Source organism: Lepus europaeus, chromosome 16 (assembly GCF_033115175.1).
Source record: "Lepus europaeus isolate LE1 chromosome 16, mLepTim1.pri, whole genome shotgun sequence".
NCBI lineage: Eukaryota > Metazoa > Chordata > Mammalia > Lagomorpha > Leporidae > Lepus > Lepus europaeus.
The window spans coordinates 53018594-53042530 of NC_084842.1; the positions used below are offsets into that span (position 1 = coordinate 53018594).

The 23937-nt window shown below is 36.7% G+C and overlaps 1 protein-coding gene across 2 annotated transcripts in view; it reads left to right on the forward strand.

The window, feature by feature from the left end:
* Window positions 1-547: 547 nt before the first annotated feature.
* Window positions 548-23937, forward strand: part of GABRG1 (gamma-aminobutyric acid type A receptor subunit gamma1) — a 79557-nt gene continuing 56167 nt past the window's right edge. For both annotated transcript variants that reach the window (XM_062213024.1, XM_062213025.1), the window contains exon 1: window positions 548-651. In XM_062213024.1, coding sequence (XP_062069008.1) covers window positions 548-651 — 104 coding nt within the window. The remainder of the gene's footprint in view (window positions 652-23937) is intronic.

The window sequence follows — 23937 nt, forward strand, 5'->3', positions numbered from 1 at the left end:
TGCAGAGAAATGAGGCGCCGCCCCATCCCCACAAATTGACAGCGACGGTCAACCAAGATGAGCGGAATCCGCAAGTCCAGGGAAAACCGAGTGGGCACTCTCTGCTTCCCGAGGGTCTGTCGGAATCCGAACGTGGGAACGGACACGGACGGTGGTCCCCACCCTACGCCGAGGGGCGCGCGGGCTGGGAGGGGCTCCGCCTTTCCAGGGAGGGCGTCCGTCCGGGCCCCTCCAAAGCGTCCCCGCCGCGGCGACGGGAAGAGGTTTGTTTTTCTTTCAGAAACCCGGAGCCCTTTTCCCTACTGGGCTCTGTTTCTAGTAGGGGAAGCTCCGCCCCTCGGAGCCGCCGATTGGCCCCGCTCTTTTTAAGATAATCTATGCCTGCATCCGCTCGCTCCGATTGGCTGTCCCGCTCCGCCGCTGCGGGAGTCGTGTCCACCTGGTGAGGAGGTGCAGCGCGGTCCCGCACTCGCCTGGCCGCCGAGGGCTGCGAGGGAAAGTCCTGGCTGTGAGGACAGAGCTCCGCCGCTCCGAGAAAGCCATCCCGATGGGGTTCTGCAAAGCCTTCCTCTCCTCCCGGTTTCTTCTGTGGAGTCATAGTAGAGGGGTGAGGTTGATGTTCTTGTTACTGACCCTGCATTTGGGGAGCTGGTGAGTACATTCAAGGACACGAAACTATTCTTTGCTGATTACCCTCTCCCCCCCCACCCCCTTTATTTCTCCTTCTTTAAAAAAAAAAAAAAAAGCTGTCCAAGTTCAGTAGTTCGCATTGCCCAGCAACATGTGCGATTTGTACCGTCATTCTGTCTTCTGGTTAGATGCATTTACTCAGATAAAATGGAATTGGCTTAATATTGAAGCATCAGGATTAGTTCAGTTTTTTTTTTTCTTCTTTACTTGTAAAGGCTCAGTTACTGGAAGGGGACGAGGAAGAGTAGAGATGACTTTGCTACTAAATTTAGTGAATAGATGTCATTGATGAACTTTCTGGATGGTTCTACATTCAGAAACTTGTTGTCACACAGTGATACATAATGATGCTTTTCTGTATACTAACATGGCTTTTATCTTATTTTGTTTGCTTTGTAACTTTTTGGAAAAAATGTCTTATATCAAGAAAAGATATGGCTTTAAAAATATGTAACATGAAATTGTGTAATATATAAATAAGAAATAAGCATGCATGTTTTAATTGAAACAGCTTTCAATGGTTTTACTTTGTTTGGCTCTTCACAAGTAATCAAGAAGTGTGTGGTGATATGAATGTTTTATGGGAGAGAGAGAGAGAGAGAGAGAGAGAGAGAGAGTTATCCCAATCCTCCAATTGAGCAGGGACAGGATGTAATAGCTTTCAATAAACTTTGGAATCATTTTGATACAAAAATAAATTGTTCAAGTATCATACCTGTATTGTGTGGTAGTAGGTGAAAAGAATTACAGTATGTTGATTAAGGCATATTCACAATAAAGGTTTGTTGCACACTACTCATATCATACAATATATTTTAAATGAATATATATTTAATTATATTTTGTATTATGTAATCCTGCTTAGAACTTGAGCAAAGCAAAATCACTATAAAGATAGAAATATGTCTTTGTAAGTACTTACATCATTGCTAAAATAAATGATTATAATTTTAGCATATAACCAGAGTGAATTTTTTTTGCCATTACCACCAGATGGAACAAGTATATTTTCTCTCACAAAATAGAGATTGGCTTGTAATGTGCTAAGTAATTGACTAGTTAGAAAATTTTTGACATAGTGTTTTGAGGTTCTTTTTTAGTTTTACATTTAGAGTTTATGTATCTTTTTCGTTGAAAATGTTCTGAATGGGCACAAACATACTACTGCTGGTTGAATTATTCCACATAGATGAATATATGACTCTATATGTGTGTATATATATATGTATGTATGATATCAATGGCTTAGGCTTTGAATATATTATAAAGCCTTGTAAAAGATATTTATATAGAACATCTACCTTCTTAATAGTTCAAAAGTAACAACTGATTTACCCAGTTGTTTTCTGAAATAAGCTGTATGTACTTTTACCTTTACAAGTTTCTCTTTCAATGAAATAGGAAAGATGCATAGTAAACAGCACATTGTCTACCCAAAGATACATTTGTTTTAAATTGGAGATGTTTTATTTTTAGAGATATTTAGGTTATGACTATTGTCACTGGCTCCAGAACTCTCATCATGCTACTCAAAGTTAAAGAGCTGTATGGTACTGTAGATGGAGCCCAGGTTTAATAGTCTGGAGACATGAGCTCATGTGTCAAGATCCTTAACTTCTCTGAATCCAGTTTCTTTACTTAAGAAATGAAAAGTTGCAGTAAATGACTTCTTGAGGTTTCATATTCAATACATCTAAGATTTGAACTGAAACATAAAATAACTCTGATATTTGCTTCCCCGGTGTTTCTTAGTAGTTTTCACAAAGAAAATTCCATTGTGGATGCCATGTGTTTTTTTTTTTTTTTTAATTTAGCATTCTGTGTGCATGGGTGGGATGTTATACAGTTAAAAGTGATAAATAATTCATTTTATCATGGAGATATAGATACTCTGGATTATTCTGGCCACAGAATTAATACATATTGGAAAGTGCACTTGCATGTTGCTGTTATAATAGGTTTAGGGCCTCAGTAAAAGAGATTATTTATTTACTTTTTAAAGTAGCTGCAATTGCAGTGAACTTTTCATCCTTTTGATATGTATTTGAAGATAATTGATGTCAACATGCACTAGTCCTGTATAATCATATTTCCCACCCATTTTCCCTTTGGAGGAACAAATGTAAACCAATCATGGCTGGTTCTGTTTGTGAGACCTTTTCTATCTTATACTTGTTTCCAAAAGAAATATTTAAAGTTATCTTGGTTTTACCAATTTGGAAACTATTGCTTCTTATATCTAATCAGAGGGGATGTCTTGTTTGCTTATTAGTTTCCATCAAGAGGATGAAGGAGAGACACAGTATTCATTTTTCATTACTAGACTAAGAAAACTTGTCCTGTTATAACTGAAAGATGTAACCATGGTTCCCATGTTTCATTCTTCAGGAGACTCTACAGCATCTCCACAAGTTGTAAAAAAATATCTTCAACTTGATTCAACTTCCTTTAATGTTGAAAAATAGCTAATTATAGTTAGGCTTTTGAGACAATTGAAAAGATGATTTGACATTTTAGCTGTTCTAAAAGTAATCTACTACAAGCTTTGACTAAGAAGCTGTATTTTGAGAAATCTCAAGAAAAATAATTTTTTTCTAATTTTTAAGCAGTGATAATATAATTTAACATTTAGTTGCTTATATGGAAATATTCAAATACATTTATTTTGCAACATATTTTATTTTCAAGTAATCTCACTAATGTCTTTAGAGAGAGTAGAAGTGAATGAATGATATTTATTCACATGTCTAAATTTTTGGCTGAATTTTTAAATAAAATGCTGCTGTTAACATGAAAACTCAAGAAAAAATAACCCTGTAATGGTGCTCCAAGATAATTACATAGAAAATAAATGAAGGACAAAAATATTTTGACGCTCAGGTTCAAATATCATAATTGCTAAATTCCCTATGTATAGGGTGTTTTAGTTTATGAAAACAAGAAATCCCCTTTGTCAATTCCATTCCATTCTGTACTATGCCACACATATTTGGCTTAACAACAAAAGGAAATGTCTGACATATCATTCAAGTACTGAATATATTAGTCTAATATATGTATTTATATACATGTGTTCCATATGCATGTGTGTATATATGTCTATATATATGCATATGTGTATATATGTATATATATATATACATATGAGAGTGTGTTTGCATGTATTTAAAACATGTCTAATATGATAAGGAATGTGGGGGCCCAAAGGTGAGGACATAAGGAAAGGTAGGGAACTCAAGAATGACTGTGAGCTCTTGAGAAAATGATTATCAACATATGATAAATGACTGGCATGAGAGAAGGGGTATATGTGGTCATAAATTGAATGAGCAGGCTCCAGGGGAATAATTCACAGATGGGAGGGAGCCAAATGAGACTCCTGGGCTTTCCCATCAGGTCCAATTTAGTTTCAGTTCCTCTGTTTCCAACTAGAGTGATATCAGGCATGTATATGTATGTAAATACCTAATATATACATACATATATATATATATATATGGTAAAGAGGCCTCATGTTTGAAAAATAAAGATGTCATCAACATTTCCAAATGTTTTCAAGACCAAGAAAGAAAATTTGTGCAAGTAATCTAGTACTTAATTTTTTGTCTGCAAAGAAAGAATGGCAGTTATTCTATGGAGTTACAATGAATGTGGTATTATTTATCCTACTTAAAGTGGTTTTAGCTATATCAAGCTGTGTATTATTAGATTCCTTTTGTATTTGTGAGATATTATTTTTCTATTTAACAAATATTTAATGAACTTTTACTCTGTGCTACACCTTGTACAATATTCTGGGTTTACTGTGGTGAATAGATTAGATATGACTATTAGCCATATGAAGTTATACTCACTTCTAAAAACTTAGGTTTATGATACTAATCAAACAAAAAATCTTTTTATCAGAATAAATAAATACACCTTCAGAATTTCAAGTATAAAGAGTTATCTAAATTTTTGAAGATAAAATATACTGATGGAATATATAGTATGAAGGAAAAAGAACTAAAGAGTCATCAAAGTTTGCATTAGCAACACCAGAAAACTGTGAGGGAAAATATTAGCAAAATTCTGATGCACAATATTCAGTCTGGGTGATTGTACATAGCCAAAATATCAATCAAGGATTCAGAGAGTGACATTTAGATACTGGTATTCTCTCCCTTTCACAAATTGAAGAAGTTGGGCACAGAAGTTTTATAGGAACTTATTACTGGTCATGTTGTTTGTAAGGGCTAAATTCAACACTCAAATCCGTGTGATCTATGCTGAGAGCCTGAATTTTTACTACCAAATCACAGACAATGAGTGCAATAACGTGAATGCAAGTAACATGAATACAGATGAAGAAAATACAAAAGAAGAGGAGCAGTGAAGGAGAACAGGAGGTAATAGGAGTAGGAAGGGAAGGGAAAGAAAGAGGATGAGATAGTGGCTAATTCATAGATGCAAAGTATGCAGAAAATTCTGTACCTATTATAAACTTTCTGGAATAATGTGTGCAGTTCTGGATTATTTCAGGGAAAACTTTGACCTACCACTTGATCTAGGAGCAGCCTCATAAATAAACTAAAAGCAAGAATTTTTAGTTTAGACAAGTTTTATTGAGGAATTGGATAGTTACCTTATCTTTAATGATGCTACATAAAATCATAGTTTAATATATTGTACATTTATGTAGCAGATAAACAATACCAAACAATACCAAATAGTGAAAGTTACAGGAAGGCAGATTTTCTTCTATCATAAAAGCTCCTTAACAATATAATGGATTCATTATCAATAAACCTATTCAAGAAGAAGCTTCTGAGAATGTTCTTGTACTCAGTAGGAGGTAGATGACATTAATGCATTTTTACATTTTTTTCTTCATCTTAAAATCCAAAACTCTAAGTATGGAAATAATTTAGCTGAACGAAATTTTATGTTTTAAGAAACAGATTTAGCTATTTTTTTAAAAAATATTTATTTATTTATTTGAAAAGCAGAGTTACAGGGAGAGGAGAGACACAAAGAGAGAGAGAACTCTTCACTCCTCCAAATGGTCACAATGGCTGGGATTGGAACAGGCCAAAGCCAGAGCCAAGCACTTTTTCCAACTCTTCCTAGTGGGTGTCAGAGGCCCAAGTACTTGGCCATCTGCTGCTGTTTTTCGGGTACATCAGCAGGGAGCTGGATCTGAAGTGGGCAGCCGGACTTGAACTGGTACTTGCAGGTGGTTTATCCAAACCGTCTCTCTCGCCTCTCCACCTTTCCTAGCCCCTCGTGTTATAATTCTGTGATCAGACTGAGATTTTTTTTTAAAAAAAGTAATTTCCTTTCAAAACTCTCTCAAAATTGCACTTGTTTGACTACTGAAATGAGCAGGATCAGTGCCATGGTATAGAGAGTCTCTGGTGAAGCAGTTCCCCAGGATTTTCCTGCTTTCACTTTGGCTTCAAAACATTTTTCTAAACATATTTTATCATTCTTTGGCCTTTCAGAAGATTAACAAGTATAATAACACTTTGAACATCCCCAAAAAGTGCCGTCATGAACTTGGCTTTTCACAAGTCTATATTTGCTTTGACAGGGCCACTTTTACCTCTTGACAGCCACTGGTTTGATTGTGGTTTATCTTCAGGATCTGACTGGTAAAGCCATCTTTCACCTCCTGTTACGATTCTTCTATAAAATACTTCAAGAACTTGATCTCACTTGCTGAAAACCGGTGAAAGCTCTGTTGTTGCTTGCAGCTGATTCAGGTGCAACAATTTTGGCACCCATTGAGTGTGGTATTTGCTTTAATTTTTCAGTCAAAGGGATGTAAGTTGAATTTACTGAGATGTCTAAAAGTTGACTACTCTTTCTTTTGTTATTGTCAGTCCTTTTCAATGAGAGTATGAACATAATGCACTCCTCACAAATGGATGTAGACAGTCCACTATTGCAAGGCTTCGTTTTCAACATCTTCTTATCTCAAAATAAGTTGCCTGTTTGTAAACTGCTGACTTCTATAGTACATTGTCCTCATACACTTTTTAAATATAGTTTATAGATAAAATTCTACAAACAGTGATACTTCCCTCCCTCCCTCCCTCCCTCCCTCCCTCCCTTATCTCCCTTCCTCTCTTACTTCATTTCCTGCTTTCTTTTCTTTCTTTCTCTTTCTTCCTTTTGTTCTTTCTTCCTCTCTTTCTTTCTTTCTTTCTTTATTTTTCTCTTTCTCTCTTTCTCTCTGCCTTTAATTTTTGAGATAACATACTTGTAATTTACATTATAGTCAAAGATTTATTGCTCCAAAAAATAAATAAATAAATAAATAAATAAACAGTTCAATAAGTGAAAAGTTAAAAGATCATGGTTCAGTAGGAATATAGACAATGACTATAAATGATAATCAAATGTAAATGTTCATTTCACTCGTATAAAATAAATTTGAAAAATAATCATAGATCATTAAAACTATAGAGTAATCATTCTTAACCATTTGTTTGACAAATATACATATGACATTTGACCAAACTATATTTGCAACAATACTGGTACACATAGGCATTTCCTTCTTTTTTGTTTTTGTTTATTCAATTTTTCTTTTTTAAAAAATTTAGCTTTCACATATAAGGGAGAACACATGGCATTTGCCTTTCTGTGTCCAGCTTATTTCACTCACATGATGTCCTCTGGTTGCATCCATTTTGATGCAAAAGGTAGAATTTCATTATTTTTCATAGCTGAATAATATTCCATTTATATATATATATGTATATCCTGTTTTATATATACATGTATACATATATATTATGCATTTAACTGAATATGAACACCTTGTTTGAATCCACATTTTGACTATGGTTAACAGTGCTTCTATAAACATGGTGGTGCAGTTAACTCTTCAATACACTGTGTTCATGTCTTTTGGATATGTACCCAGGAGTGGGATTGTTGGGTCAAATGGCAAGTCTATTTGTGGTTCACTTTTTTTTAAAAATTTTATTTATTTATTTGAGAGGTAGAGTTACAGACAGTGAGAAGTAGAGTCAGAGAGAGAGATCTTCTGTCTGTTGGTTCACTCCCCAAATGGCCACAATGGCTAGAGATGTGCCGATCTGAAGTCAGGAGCCAGGAGTTTCTTCTGGGTCTCCCATGAGGTGTAGGGACCCAAGGACCTGGGCCATCTTCTACTACTTTCTCAGGCCACAATAGAGAGCTGGATTGGAAGAGGAGCAGCCAGGACTAGAACTGGCGCCCATATGGGAAGCCAGTGCTGTAGGCAGAGGATTAACCTACTGTACCATGGCCCCTGTTTGTGGCTTTCAAAGACATCTCCATACTGTTTCCCACAGTGATTTCACTAATTCACATTTCCATCCGTGGTATATTAGAATCCCCCTTTCTCCACATTGTGGCCAGCATTTGTTAGTTTCTGTCTTTTGGATAATAACCCTCTCCACCACCCCTAAACTTTTCATAAAGCATGAAAGATTTTACCATTGCTTCAGCATCCATTTGATGTTTGTTGTTGCTTCAATTTTAACAGAATTCATCTTCTGACAGACACTCTTTAGACTGATGTCTTTTTCTTAGTGCCTCAAAACAGACCCTGTTCAGGGGCAAACATTTGGTGCAGTGTTTAACACATTAGGTGGAACTCCAGCATCCCATATAAATGCCTTGTTCAAGTCCCAGCTCCTCCGCTTCTGATCCAGCTTCTTGCTACTCTGCGTCTTGGGAAGCAGAAGGTGATGGCTCAAGTACCTGAATCCCAGTCACCCATATGGGAGACTCGCACTGAGTTCTGGACTTCTGAATTAAGCCTGGCCCAGTCACAGCTACTACGGGCATTTAAAGAATGAGTCAGCAGGTGGAAGCTATCTGTCTGTCTTTCTCTAGCTTTGTCTGGCTGCCTTTCAAACAAACTGAAGATGAATAAATAAAAACTTGAGGGCCAGCGCCGTGGGACAATAGGCTAATCATCCGCCTGCGGTGCCGGCACACCGGGTTCTAGTCCCTGTCGGGGCGCCGGATTCTGTCCCAGGAGAAGCACCTGGCTCCTGGCTTCGGATCAGCTCGGTGCGCTGGCTGCAGCGTGCCAGATGTAGTGGCCACTGTGGGGGTGAACCAATGGAAAAGGAAGACCTTTCTCTCTGTCTCTCACTGTTCACTCTGCCTGTCAAAAAAAAAAAAAAAAATCTTGAAAAAGAAGATCCTGTTCCAATATGCTATAACAATTTATTATGAGTGTATTTTGGTGCAAAAAATTTGAAACAGCATAATTGTCATATGTGAATTTTCCATGAATTTTTGAGGATCTCTTGATTATACTGGGTGCAAAGAATAGAGGAGTTAAGAGTTCATATTCCCAGTGAAATTTAATTCTGACAGTTTGTATTGAGATGGTTCACTGATATAAATAGAGATAATAAATTACTGTAATTACCAGTTAGAATTCCAAGTGAAGTGGACACACTAAGAAGGCTACTACCAGTGTAACTATGATGAAATATTATATACTGTCAGCTGTCATAGGCATAAATTCAGTTCAATTTTAACGAAGGATAGAGACAGATGGGTGACATTACTGTGGCCAGATCTACGGGTTCATAACTTGATAGACCTCTCGAAATTTGCTTTATCTGATTATCTAACAAGTGGCATTAGGATAGCAATAAACTAAAAAAAAAAAAAAAACTGATATAATTTAGTTTAATAGTGAAATTCTGAAATATGTGTATCCTTTCCTTCCAGAAACAGTGAATTCAAGATGTAACATTCCTCCCTTTTTTAGACAAATATTGAATGACAGAGAAGTAATAGAAACTGCATATAGAAGTAATCTTTTTTTTTTAGATTTATTTATTTCTTTGAAAATCAGAGTTACACAAACAGAGGAGAGGCAGAGAGAGAGAGAGAGAGAGAGAGAGAGAGAGATAGAGATCTTCCATCTGATGGTTCACTCCCCAGTTGGCCACAACAGCCGGAGCTGTGCCAATCTGAAGGCAGGAGCTTCTTCTGGGTCTCCCACATGGGTACAAGGGCCCAAGGACTTGGGCCACGTTCTACTGCTTTCCAGACCATAGCAGAGAGGTGAATCAGAAGTGGAGCAGCTGGGTCTCAAACCAGGGCCTATATGGGATGCTGGCGCCTCAGGCCAGGGCGTTAACCTGCTGTGCCACAGTGCTGGCCTCAGAAGTAATCTTAACATTCTTGGCTCTGTACCTTTTAGCTGGGATGGGAAGAACAAAAGACTGTACTTAAAATATAGTGGGCTTGATATGAATACTTTAAAATTGGTATGATCAGGTTTATTATTTTCCTCATATGGCTTTAGAACTGTTAGAATTCTGACCACCAACTTAATCTTTGAATATATATATATATATATATATATATATATATATATATATATAGGATTATCACTCTGAGTTTGTACAAACAGGAATTTCTTAAATGTTGGCACACTATGCACCTCTTAGTCATCACAGATGAGTGTAATTATCAGAATAATCTTTCAGTGTTGTTTGTAGACAACATGTGTCTTGAGAAAAGGAGCACCTTTTCCACAAAATAACCATGTTGAACAGTGTGCTCACACACACATGCACACACACACGCACAACACAGACTGTATTAAATTTAAGTGTAACTCAAACATCTACATTCTACAAAGTGATTTTTTACTGTCAGACTATCTTATGAGTACATATTTGTTCCTGTATTTCCTTAGTAACAATTCTTTTTGAGAAACTTCAAGCTGGCATAACTGAAATAGAGTAGAAAGAATGCTTGGTTGTTTTGTTGTCCTCATTTGTATTCTCTCCCATGTGAAGTGAATGGTTCAAGAGAATTCTGTCAATGAAAATATTTCACTCTTATTTTAAGTTGCCAAGACTTAGTATTTTTTAAGAAAAAAACTATATGCTTCTGTATTTAAAATTGATCATTATCATTTTCTCTTCAATTTTTAGTTCTTTTAATATGTTTTCTAATTCAATAAGTTTAAATATGATGCCTCCACTTTGCCAAAAGGTTTAGCAACCTTGAAGAATTTATCTGGTGCATCAAAGCATCATAGACTTAGCCAATGTGAATGTCATGAAGGGTTATATTGTTTCTAAATCTAATTTATGTTCTGTCAGGCTCTATGGTTATAAACTGGAGCAACAGATATGTTGGTGCTCATTTTAAGATGCTCTCCACTCAATAGCCATTTTCTAAGTAGAGTAAAATGAAAATTATGGTGTTTTTCCTCTTCGTCCAAAAAAAATACTCACATGGAATTAGCTTTGTCTCTCTGCCATATTGATTACAGATTATAACAATGAAAGGATGATAGTAAAGAATTCCAGGAGAAGACTTTTCCAGTAATTTGGGTCTTCCTGATGAGTTTTACCTGTGCCTCTTACTACTAGTAATAATTTTGGCAAATCACTTAGACTTTTCAGAAAATTTCACATTCATGTATAAAATTAGATCACAAAGACTGACTTTCAGAATATATGTTCCTTTACTCACATGTACGGCAAATAATAGTTAAGTGCTCATTTTGTGCCAGGCATTCTTCAGGGCATCAGCAAACAAACCAGACAAGAACACCCATACTGCTGAATAGTAGCTGGGAGTAGCACAATGTGTTCAGACCTCTAGTACAAACCTTTGCTTTTAAGATCCTGGGTGGCAGGAACAAAACATTTGATCATCACCTCTTGCCTCTCAGGGTGTGCATTTGCAAAGAAGCTTGACTGGAAGTGATGCTGGGACTCCAACTCAGGCACTCTGCTATGGGATTAAAGTATCCCAAGTGACATTTTAACTGTTGTACCAAAATTCACACTTAAAATTATTTGAAAACAAAATAAACTCACTCTTTCACCAGGTGGATTCAACTCTGGTCTCCTGATTTTGGCCTGGTCCAATTCTTGCTGTGGTGTGCATTTGGGGAGTGAGCAAGCAGAAGAAAGATCTCATGTCTCTTTCTGTGTTTCTCTCTCTCCTTTCCTCTTCCTTTGGCTCTTTCTCCCTGCCTTCCAAATAAATAAGTGAGTAAATAAAAATTTTAAATAAAAGAAGTAAAAATAAAAAAAACTTTGAGAGCAGAAATTACCCTTTTAGCTTGTACTTGATTGATGCCTGTTTGGACCTTGGTTATGTAAAGTGACCATGAGAAAGAATTGAACAAAATTGTTTTCCACTCAAGTAACTGAGCAAGTCATCTTTACTCATGAAGAGATTTATTAATACTTAATTTGAATATATATGGCAAAATCTTACCGCATTTACAGAACAGAAACGAAGAAATTGACATGGTGGCAGGCTCAGGGTGCTAATTTCCCAGCTTAAGAAATGCATATGAAAATATAAAATTTACTTCCTCCTGTGATCTAAAGATTTCCCCAATGTGTGTTCTTTTTATTGTTTTTTCATTTTTGCTTTTTACTATTTTCTGCAACTATTTCCAGCAACTGAAAAAATTTTTGTCTTCCTAATACTACTTCTGATACATGTTTAAATATTTGATAAATAGAATATGCAGGAAATCTTTGGATCCACCTTTCCAACTTTTTAAGACTTGTACCCTTACAGCATAGATATCTATCTATCATATTTCAAAAACATTCTACAAATATAAAATTAAATATTTATTTTCTTATCAATATCACCTATTATAACTGAGTTATATCACTACTTGTAGAATATATATTTTATAATAGACAGAGAATAATTAATGAATGGAAAAAGAAAATATAGTTTGTATATTTAATGCATTATTATTCAGCCATAAATGGAAAGAAATTCTTACATTTGCAGCAAAATGAATGAAATTTGAGTTCATTATGTTAAGTGAAATAAGCGAGACAAAGATAATAAAATTGCATGTTCTTTTTCATAGTGGAGATTTTAAAAATTTGATGTGAATTTAGAATAGTGATTACTAGAGGCTGGGAAGGGGGAGATGAAGGAGAGTAGTCAGAGGTTAGTTGTGGGTAGTAAAACAGTGTGATACAAATAAGTTCTAGTGTTTCACAACATAGTGGGGTAACTGTAGCACACATTAAAAAATTATATTGTGTATGAAGGACTGGAATAGAGGCATGGTACGCTGCAAACATAAAGAGAAAATAGGGAAATAGAAATGCTAATTGCCTGATTTGTTCAGTTTACACTATATGAATATATCAAAATATTGCGTTGTATCCCTTAAAGTGTACAAAATTTCATGTAAATTGAATGATAATAGAAATAAAAATATAATCTGTCAAAATTATAGAATATTTTCAGGTCAAATCTTTTTAGTAGATATATTGTTCAATCATAAGATTTGTAGTACATAAGATTCTTATGCTATAATGCAGCTTATTAATAATATATCTAGAGAATATACATTAAAATATGACATGATTGCTGGTCTCTCAAGAGATAACATCAAGGGGCTTGCCATTTCCATTTAATGACCTTAAACTTCATAATTCTGCATGAAAACAGCTGTGTGACCCTAATGAAATCATTTGTATTTTTAGAATTCCAGGATTCTAATTTATTGTGTCAGGAGTAGACTGTGAAGCCTCTAAAATGCACTTCTTTCAAATATCCTGTGTTGCTCAAAATGCTTAGGTTGAGGATGGATCATATAAAGAATGTAGAGCCCTTGGAGATATTATATATATAGCAAATTATGGAAATAAAGAAACTTATCATGAATTTCATTCTTATTTATTATTTATTTGAGAAACAGAAATATACACAGAGTCCAGTCCCATCTACTTGTTCACTCCTCATATGCCTGCAGAGGCTGGGTTAATTTTTAACTCAATACAAGTCTCCCATTGGGGTGGCAGGAACTCAATTACTTGAGCTACCACCTCTGTCTCCCAGGGTCTACACTGGCAGGAAGCTGTCATCAGGAGCTGGAGCTGGGAATCCAGTCCAGGCATTCTGAAGTGGAGTGTCAATGTATTAACTACTAGGCTGAAACCTACTCCTTGACTCATAAATAAAATTATGTAAAATACAAATTTTGAAGCTGTAACTACATGTTTTGTTCCATTATACACATTGCTTTTTTCTCAAATAAGTACATGATTCTTAGGGGAATACCAAAGCAGTCCAGCCAATTGTATTCAATATTAAAATTATAAGAATATAAAATACCTCAATTAATAAAATAACAAGAATAATGGTTATAGTCATGATTTCCAAACATGATTATTTACTTATTTTCTAAATGTAAAAGGCAAGAATTCAGATTCCTTGATTAAATATAGCTACATATTATTTGGTGTTTTGAATTGATTAATTGATTCACTTATTAAAATTTTTGTAAGCAGTACTTATTTCTAAAGAGAAAACTATGATGGCTCAAGTGATAAAAATAAAGGATAATTAAATTTGATATTTACTTTTTAAGAAACAACATGGAAATCTGTGAGGATATAATAATTAACTAGGCTAAATGTGGAAGTGGAAGTAGTAGTCAAAAACTATTTATTACATTCATTACTCAGTTTTATATATATATATATATGTATATATATTCAGTGCAAGTAGCAACAATTGTGCTTTTTGCCTCCAATGAAGCATATAAATGACTTTCCCAGTGCATTCTGCCTGCAATTAAAATATTTTTCTTTCAAATTATGAGAAAAACATTTATCGATACCAATATCAATATCAGTATCAGCATCAGCATTTAGTCACATTCCTCAAGCAACTCATTATTATGTCCTGGGTTTTATTTGCTTTCTGAACAGATTAATGGAATAGATTCCTTTATGTGTCAGAACCAGGGCATTTAAAGCCATCTTTATGTGAACTATATACAGGGTGACTATGTAATTTATCATTCAAAGTAGGACATTTTGTAAATGAAGATTGCTAACAAAAGTTGTTCCAGGACAACAGGTGTACATGAGGACTGTCCTAGGCAAATCTTAATGAATATTTACCCTATGCATGATAAACAGTTAACATTAATTGAGTTGCTATAGGCATTTTTTGCTCTAGTAATAAAGATGATTCATGGCATAGCAAGCTTTGTCTTTACTTAAATTATCTCTTACTTATTACTTTAAAAGCCTCATTTTTAAAAGGTTTATTTGTTTATTTGAAAGGGAGAGTTACAGAGAGAGAGGGATCTTCCATCTACTGGTATATTCCCCAAATGGCCTCAATAGCAGGACTGGGCTAGGCCGAAACCAGGAGCCAGGAGCTTCATCTTAGTCTCCCAGGGGACGAAGCACTTGGACCATCTTCTGCTGGATCAGAAGTGGAGCAGATGGGACTAGACCTGGTGTCCGTATGGTATGCCCCTTGTCACAGTTAATGGCCTATCCACTGTGCCACAATGTAGGTCCCAAACTCTCATTATTAAAAAGAGTAATAAGCAATTAAAGTACCTTTTCACATACCATAATTTCTAAAGATTTATTTATTTATTTGAAAGGCAGAGTTACACACACACACACACACACAGAGTGAGACAGAGAGAGAGAGAGAGAGAGAGAGAGAGAGAGATCGTCTACCTGGTGGTTCACATCCCAAATGGCTACAACAGCTGGGGCTGAGGCAAGCCAAAGCTAGGAACTGGGAACTTCATCCAGGCCTCCCATGTGGGTGCAAGGCCAAGCTCTTGGGCTATCTTCTGATGCTTTCCTAGGAGCATTAGCAGGGAGCCAGATTGGAACTGGAGCAGGTGGGATTCAACACAGTGCCCATATGGGACTTGAAATGGCACCCATATGGCATGCTGGTGCCACAAGTGGGGGCTTAGCATTCTGCACCACTGTGCCAACACCCACAAAATTTTTCTTAACAATGTATAATGCTGTGCCTCCCCTCATAAAAGATCCCATTTTATTTAGTTTTTATGATTAGAAATTTATTTCAGAGCACTACCAAGTATATAAGAAAAGGTAGTTCAATTTTAGGTAGTTATTCCTGCCAAATTAACTGCTTTTCATGTATTTATATTACAAAATTTATACAGGAAGACTGCAGGACATTATTATTATAAAGAACAAATAAATTCTCAGTAGCCTCACTGGTGTAGAATATTGATTGTGTACATTATGCTGTTTCTCTATCAAATCCTTTAAGCTTTTTTATTTTTATTTTTTTATTTTTATTTTTTGACAGGCAGAGTGGACAGTGAGAGAGAGACAGAGAGAAAGGTCTTCCTTTTGCTGTTGGTTCACCCTCCAATGGCCACCGCGGTAGCGCGCTGCGGCCGGCGCATCGCGCTGATCCGATGGCAGGAGCCAGGTGCTTCTCTTGGTCTCCCATGGGCTGCAGGGCCCAAGGACTTGGGCCATCCTCCACTGCACTCCCTGGCCACAGCAGAGAGCTGGCCTGGAAGAGGGGCAACCGGGACAGAATTCGGTGCCCCGACCGGGACTAGAACCCGGTGTGCCGGCGCCGCTAGGTGGAGGATTAACCTATTGAGCCGCGGCGCCGGCTTTCCTTTAAGCTTTTTATATATAAATGTTGATGGAAGTAAACTGTTAAATGCTATTTTTCATATAATATTAAATTCTGAACATAATTTTGTGATTTTATAGAATTCATGACCATCAGTAGACTGGATATAAACATCTAATTATGTGAATATATCATTTTATAAGGTATCCTTTGTTTAAAATTATGCTCTCATAGATAATATTGTGATATACAATTTGTGTATGAGGCTTTTTTTCTGCATCATCCACTTAGTTTTGTCCTTTATCATAAAATAAAAACATTAGATCAGGAATATACTTTGCATTTCTAGGACTTAATGCATTTCAGGACATATGGAGTATCCTTTATAAATAAATTAAAACATCTTTTGGAGACTGAGAAACCATTAGAAACTCTTCTTCACCAAAGAGTGTGTGGTATCCTGAAATTGTCATCAAACATTGTGATGATGGCAAGATTATAACTAAGCTTCCTGGTCATGAACAATCCAAATATTCTTCCTCATTACACACCATAAGTATTGTTATGTCCCAACAAAGCAAGCAATCAAAATTCAACCATCCTGTATTATTCATTAAAGACAAAATGAGATGGTACTAGGGAAACTGCAAAGGAAAGAGCAAATATGTCTTCTAATTAAATCTGTTTTGTTTTCAATACAGGCTTTGTTACTTAATAGTTGTGTATCCTTGAAATTCTAAATTTTTCTTAATTGTAAAATAAGTATGTTAGTTTTTATTGCATGTGACTGTGGGTAAATGATAACAACATGGGAATGGAACCTAACACATGGTCTTGATACTTGCTAGGCATTTGTGATTCATTACATGTATTCAGTCCCTAAAGATAAGAAGGAAATCATCAACCATTATAATAAACAATTAACAGCATTTATAATCAAGGTTTTAACTACATTTCCACAAAGGTTAGAATGATACTTACTTGAATTATATAAAAGAAGTTCTGAGCATGAATTTATAATTTTTTTCTTTTTTCTTTTTTTTTTAGGCTTCTTTTTTTTAAACTTTTATTTCATGAATATAAATTTCCAAAGTACAGCTTATGGATTACAATGGCTTCCCCCCCACCCATAACTTCCCTCCCACCCGCAACCCTCCCCTTTCCTGCTCCCTCTCCCCTTCCATTCACATCAAGATTCATTTTCAATTCTCTGTATATACAGAAGATCAGTTTAGTATATATTAAGTAAAGATTTCAACAGTTTGCCCTCACATAGCAACACCAAGTGAAAAATACTGTTGGAGTACTAGTTATAGCATTAAATCACAATGTACAGCACATTAAGGACAGAGATCCTACATGATTTTTTTAAGAATTGATTAATTTTCACTTTCCTGACTGTTTCTTTTGAAGTACAGAAACTTCTCAATTTGATGCAATCCCAAATGTTAATTTTGGTTTTGATGCCTGTGCTCCTGGGGTCTTTTCCAAGAAGTCTTTGCCTGTACCTATATCTTGCAGGGTTTCTCCAGTGCTCTCTAATAATTTGATGGTTTCAGGTCATAGATTTAAGTCTTTAATCCACGTTGAGTGAATTTTTGTGTAAGGTGAAAGGTATGGGTCTTGCTTCAAGCTTCTGCACATGGAAATCCAATTATTATTATCCATTTATTGAATAGACTGTCCTTATTCCAGGGATTAGTTTTGGATCTTTGATCAAATATAAGTTGGCTGTAGATGTCTGGATTGATTTCTGGTGTTTCTATTCTGTTCCATTGGTCTATCCATCTGTTTCTGTACCAGTACCATGCTGTTTTGATGACAACTGCCCTGTAGTATGCCCTGAAATCTGGGATTGTGATACCTCCGGCTTTGTTTTTGTTGTACAAGATTGCTTTGGCTATTCGAGGTCTTCTGTGTCTCCATATGAATTTCAGCATCATTTTTTCCAGATCTGAGAAGAATGTCTTCGGTATCTTGATTGGTATTGCATTGAATGTATAAATTGTTCTTGGGAGAATAGACATTTTGATGATATTGATTCTTCCGATCCATGAGCATGGAAGATTTCTCCATTTTTTGGTATCCTCTTCTATTTCTTTCTTTAAGGTTTTGTAGTTTTCATCGTAGAGATCTTTAACGTCCTTGGTTAAGTTTATTCCAAGGTATTTGATTGTTTTTGTAGCTATTGTGAATGGGATAGATCTTAGAAGTTCTTCCTCAGCCGTGGCATTGCCTGTGTATACAAAGGCTGTTGATTTTTGTGGATTGATTTTATATCCTGCTACTTTGCCAAACTCTTCGATGAGTTCCAGTAGTCTCTTAGTAGAGTTCTTTGGGTCCCCTAAATAAAGAATTATATCATCTGCAAAGAGGGATAGTTTGAGTTCTTCCTTCCCGATTTGTATCCCTTTAATTTCTTTTTCTTGCCTAATAGCTCTGGCTAAAACTTCCAGAACTATATTGAATAGCAGTGGTGAGAGTGGGCATCCCTGTCTGGTAGCAGATCTCAGCCGAAATGCTTCCAACTTTTCCCCATTCAATAGGATGTTGGCCGTGGGTTTTTCATATATTGCTTTGATTGGGTTGAGGAATGTTCCTTCCATACCCAGTTTGCTTAGAGTTTTCATCATGAAAGGGTGTTGTATTTTATCAAATGCTTTCTCTGTGTCTGTTGAGAGAATCATATGGTTTTTCTTCTGCAGTCTGTTAATGTAGTGTATTACGTTGATTGTTTTGCGGACATTGAACCATCCTTGCATACCAGGGATAAATCCCACTTGGTCTGGGTGGATGATCTTTCTGATGTGTTGTTGCATTCTATTGGCCAGAATTTTATTGAGGATTTTTGCATCTATGTTCATCAGGGATATTGATCTGTAATTCTCTTTCAATGCTGCATCTTTCTCCGGCTTAGGAATTTTCTATGCAATTTCCAATTTAACACCAAGTTTTTTTTTTTCATTTTCAATTATCTTTATATACAGAAGATTGATTCAGTATTTACTAAGTAAAGATTTCATCAGTTTGCACCCACACAGAAACACAAGGTGTAAAAATACTGTTTCAGTACTAGTTATAGCATTATTTCACATTGGACAACACATTAAGGACAGATCCCACATGAGACGTAAGTACACAGTGACTCCTGTTGTTGATTTAACAATTTGACACTCTTGTTTATGGTATCAGTAATCTCCCTAGGCTCTAGTCATGAGTTGCCAAGGCTATGGAAGCCTTTAGGGTTCGTCGACTTCGATCTTATTCTGACAGGGTCATAGTCAAAGTGGAAGTTCTCTCCTCCCTTCAGAGAAAGTTACCTCCTTCTTTGATGGCCCCGTTCTTTCCACTGGGATCTCACTCGCAGAGATCTTTCATTTAGGTCTTCCTTTTTTTTTTTTTTTTTTTTTCCCAGAGTGTCTTGGCTTTCCATGCCTAAAATACTCTCATGGGCTCTTCAGCCAGATCCGAATGCCTTAAGGGCTGATTCTGAGGCCAGAGTGTTATTTAGGACATCTGCCATTCTATGAGTCTGCTGTGTCTCCCACTTGCCATGTTGGATCATTCTTTCCCTTTTTGGTTCTATCAGTTAGTATTAGCAGACACTAGTCTTGTTTGTGTGATCCCTTTTACTCTTAGACCTATCAGTGTGATCAATTGTGAACTGAAGATGATCACTGGGACTAGAGAGATGGCATTGGTACATGCCTCCTTGATGGGATTGAATTGGAATCCCCTGGCACATTTCTAACTCCACCATTTGAGGCAAGTCCGATTGAGCATGCCCCAAATTGTATATCTCCTCCCTCTCTCTTTCCCACTCTTATATTTAACAGGGAGAATTTATACATTTTTGAAGTATTATTTAAGAAAAAGTATCCCTGGTTCCCAAAATGAATAGTAACCCCCAAACTGTAAAAGTTACAAAAATCTGTTACATTTCTTGAAGACATGAGGATGGCAGGTGCACTGTTAATCCTATGTTTTAAAATGACAAGTATTTTGAATCACCAAATATTACCAATATTTAAGTAATTAATGAATATTCTTAAGGCAATTCAGATAGCTTAGAGGTAAGATGTAGACATATTAACTGTAATGAAATTTCCTTTCTGTTATTGGCAAAAATGAGGAAAGATATCACTGTAATATTACTGAAGCTGATTTTTGTATTACTTCTGTGCTACTGGGAAAAGGAAGTAACATTCACGATGAGTATGTGGTTTTGGATTAACAAGATGTTGCTACCAGAAAAGGATGGAAATAAAAGCTTTTATTTTTCATGGGAACTTTCATTTCAGTGTAGTCATATCTCAAGAAAAGATCAACTGCTTGTGTGTACCTGGTACCTGTTGACTTCTCTTACATCATTTCCCTCTGTGTAACAATGAAGGAGCATGGGCTCTGGAGGCTGAGTTATCCTCTGTCTGTTCTAGAGGAATTTGTTGATGTTGTGAGACAACCACATTCTATTTACTCAAAGTATGCCTTCATTTGAAGAGGCTAAAGCTGTTTAGGCATTTATTAAGACTCTATGTTTAATCGGGGTGACAGTCGTGGAAGGAACAGATGACATTTTGGAGTAGTGGAACTACAGTAGGTGTTATTTAACATCTCTCAATTTGTTTTCTTGAACACTAAATGAAAATGTAAAAACGGAACGAAGGCTGTCAACTGAGATACATTAGATTATGGTGTGATAGAAAACTACTCCTTAGGCCAGCGCTGTGATGCAGTGGGTTAACACTCTGGCCTGAAGTGCCGGCATCCCATATGGGTGCCAGTTCCATTCCTGGATGCTCCACTTCGATCCAGCTCTCTGCTATGGCCTGGGAAAGCAGTAGAAGATGGCCCACATGCTTGGGCCCCTGCACCCATGTGGGAGACCCAGAAGAAGCTCCTGGCTCCTGGCTCCGGATTGGCACTCCTCTGGCCATTGCCCCCAATTGGGGAGTGAAGCAGTGGGTGGAAGACCTCTCTCTCTCTCTCTCTCTGCCTCTCCTCTATGTAACTCTGACTTTAAAATAAATAAATATTTAAAAAAAAAAAAAAAAAACTACTGCTACGTCTTTCTTGCCCATTGTATCCAAGCTGTGGCTCTGCCGTGTCACCTTCACTGCAGGAGTGAAGAAATTGAATAGCCTTGGTTTGAGTATGGCTGATCTTCTGGTGGAAGGATAAGAGACACGGTAAACTTTATTGATACTAAACCTTTGCTTGGTAGTGACACAACTAAATTTTATATTCTATTTATCAAAAGCAATCACAGGACCATGACGGAGGTCAACAGGACAGGGCTGTATAATTTTCAGGCAGGAAGGAGTTGCAGGTCACATGACCAAGTTAGACATTAATGGGGTAAGAAGCAATGGAAAAGAGGGAAAATGTTGAAAAATAGCAATGAAGTCATTATCTGTGAATAATACAACTACCAATAGGACTTTGTAAAGATGGAGTGAGATAGTATATTCTTTAAAAGTTAAGTTTTCATGTACAATGGTAATGTCCACTGTAGAAAAAAAGAGAGGGGATACATTTACCAAGATGTTTAGATCCAAAGCAAAAGATATCTAAATGGATAGTTTACAACGATCAAGTAAAGAGCTATTTACTCCATGAAAGAGCACATCTCTGATATATATATATATATATATATATATATATATATTTTTTTTTTTTTTTTCCTCAATGTTAGTGCTTACTCTTTGGAAACATTTTTACACTGGAAACAGAGATTTACTAAACTAGCTAGGATATGTTGCTAAGAGTAGAATGCTCTTACTCAAATGAAGATGAGGTTACTTATGGTTAATAATGAGAACTTTGTTATTTTGATGAATTGTAGATGGGCATCTGTATTTCTCCATGTTTCTAAGACAGATTGGTCTGATTTTTTTGTGCTTGTTAAACACATGGGTGCAGAAAACAGCTAGGAAGCCAGAGGTCACCATTAATTTTGCTGATAAACAGGTTTGTGCTTTGGCTATTTACCTATGGCCTTCTCAGTTAAAAAAAAAATAAATAAAGGCAGGGGTTATTTGATCAATCAAATCTCATTTCTAGTTGAAAATTTGATACTTATGTTCTTGCTGCTCCTCCCAGCAATAAATGGATCAGTGAATCACCCATTCATGTTTTGATGAATCACAAAATCATTCTTAAAATAAAATGCCTGGGTTCTTTGAACTCAAAAAGAATGAGCACAGGAGTGTACAATACTTTCTCCTTTTTTATTCAAAACTTTCCTCACTTGTCTTTTCTTAACTATTCTCTACACATGAATTTTCATACATTTTTTACAAGATTGTTACAATTTTCCAGTACTTATTGACCTTTTAATTTTTATTTTTGGACTTTGTGATTTAGGATCATCATAGGTGGTTATATAGATTGTTTGCAAATCTAGGGGGCAATATTAAAAATTTTTTAAGTAGGTAAATAATTTAATAATACAACACCCAAATTTCTTTAAACACATTTCTTTAACAATACTTTTTTCTTTGGAGTACACATCTAAAATGGTACAAATTGAGTCATGAATTAAAAAATAGAGAATGAAAAAAACCCTCCTGGCTGAGGTTTCCAGTCCTTACTTCCACAGCCTCAGACAGTTTCTGTTGAGGATATTTAGGTAAGCCTTTAATGGACAATTTGCAAAGACCCCAAACCAGAAGGGCTGCTCTGCTGAGCTCCTGGGGCGGTAGATGCTAAAGCAATCTATGTCCTACAGGAAACCAGTCCCATTTGTTGTTTTGTTTCCATCCAGGCCCATGCATAGGAAGCACCACTAGGTGGCTACTGATTAGTAAAGAACGGAGAGAAAACTCAAGTTGAAAAATGGTTTTCTCTTAAACAGCAAGTAGAAAGCAGCTCCCAGGTCCACTCCTGGCCCTGTGCCAGCATCTTCTTGCTTCTAACACTGGGGCTAAGAGCTTACGGTGAGGCCTCCGAGATAGCAAAAAAGTTAAGGAAACCAGAGTTCCTGCAACGTTTCCATTCTGCCAGGAGGGAGAGAGAAACAGGCAAGGAATGCTACTGCTGTGTTAGCCTCTGGCTTCCAGCACCCCACCTGCCTCAGAACACTTTTTATTGCGAGACTCTGCTGGTCTCGGAGCAACATGCTCCAGTGGTTATGAGAATGACCTCCTACACACATGCCAAAGAGTAGCGGCCCTTCTGCAAGCCTGCGGGGATCAGACTAACGGGGTTGGGTGATGGTTTTGGTTGATATAAACATGCAGTTGGCAGAGTTTAATAAGGTGCTTCTATGTCTTATTGCTTATAAAGTCACTCTCCACGTACAGTAACATTACAAGTCACGGAGGACCTGTACCAAAAGTAGGTGTCTCCTTGCTGGGGACAAGTGGCAGGGAGTTACAGACCCAGAGGTAAGCTGCTGGCAAGTCAGCCTGTGGGCAGAAGCCTGGGAGTCTTTCTAATTCTGACAGGGGAGACTATCACCCTCCAGTTCTGTCCCTCAGTTACAGCCAGCAAACAACGACTTCTCTTGGCTTTGGCACTCTGTTCCCTGGAAGGGTTCCCCATCGGTGGAGGCAGAGAGGACAGTGGGTAGTTTAGAGACTATGCTTTTCCTTTCTTTTCTTTTTTAAAGATTTATTTATTTATTTGGAAGTCAGAGTTACACACAGAGGGAAGGAGAGGCAGAGGGAGAGAGGACTTCCATCTTCTGGTTCACTCCCCAATTGGCTGCAATGGCCAGAGCTGCGCCAGTCCGGAACCAGGAGCCAGGAGCTTCCTCTGGGTCTCCAACATAGGTGCAGGGAGGGGTCCAAGGACTTGGACCATCTTCTACTGCTTTCCCAGGCCATAGCAGAGAGCTGGATTGGAAGTGGA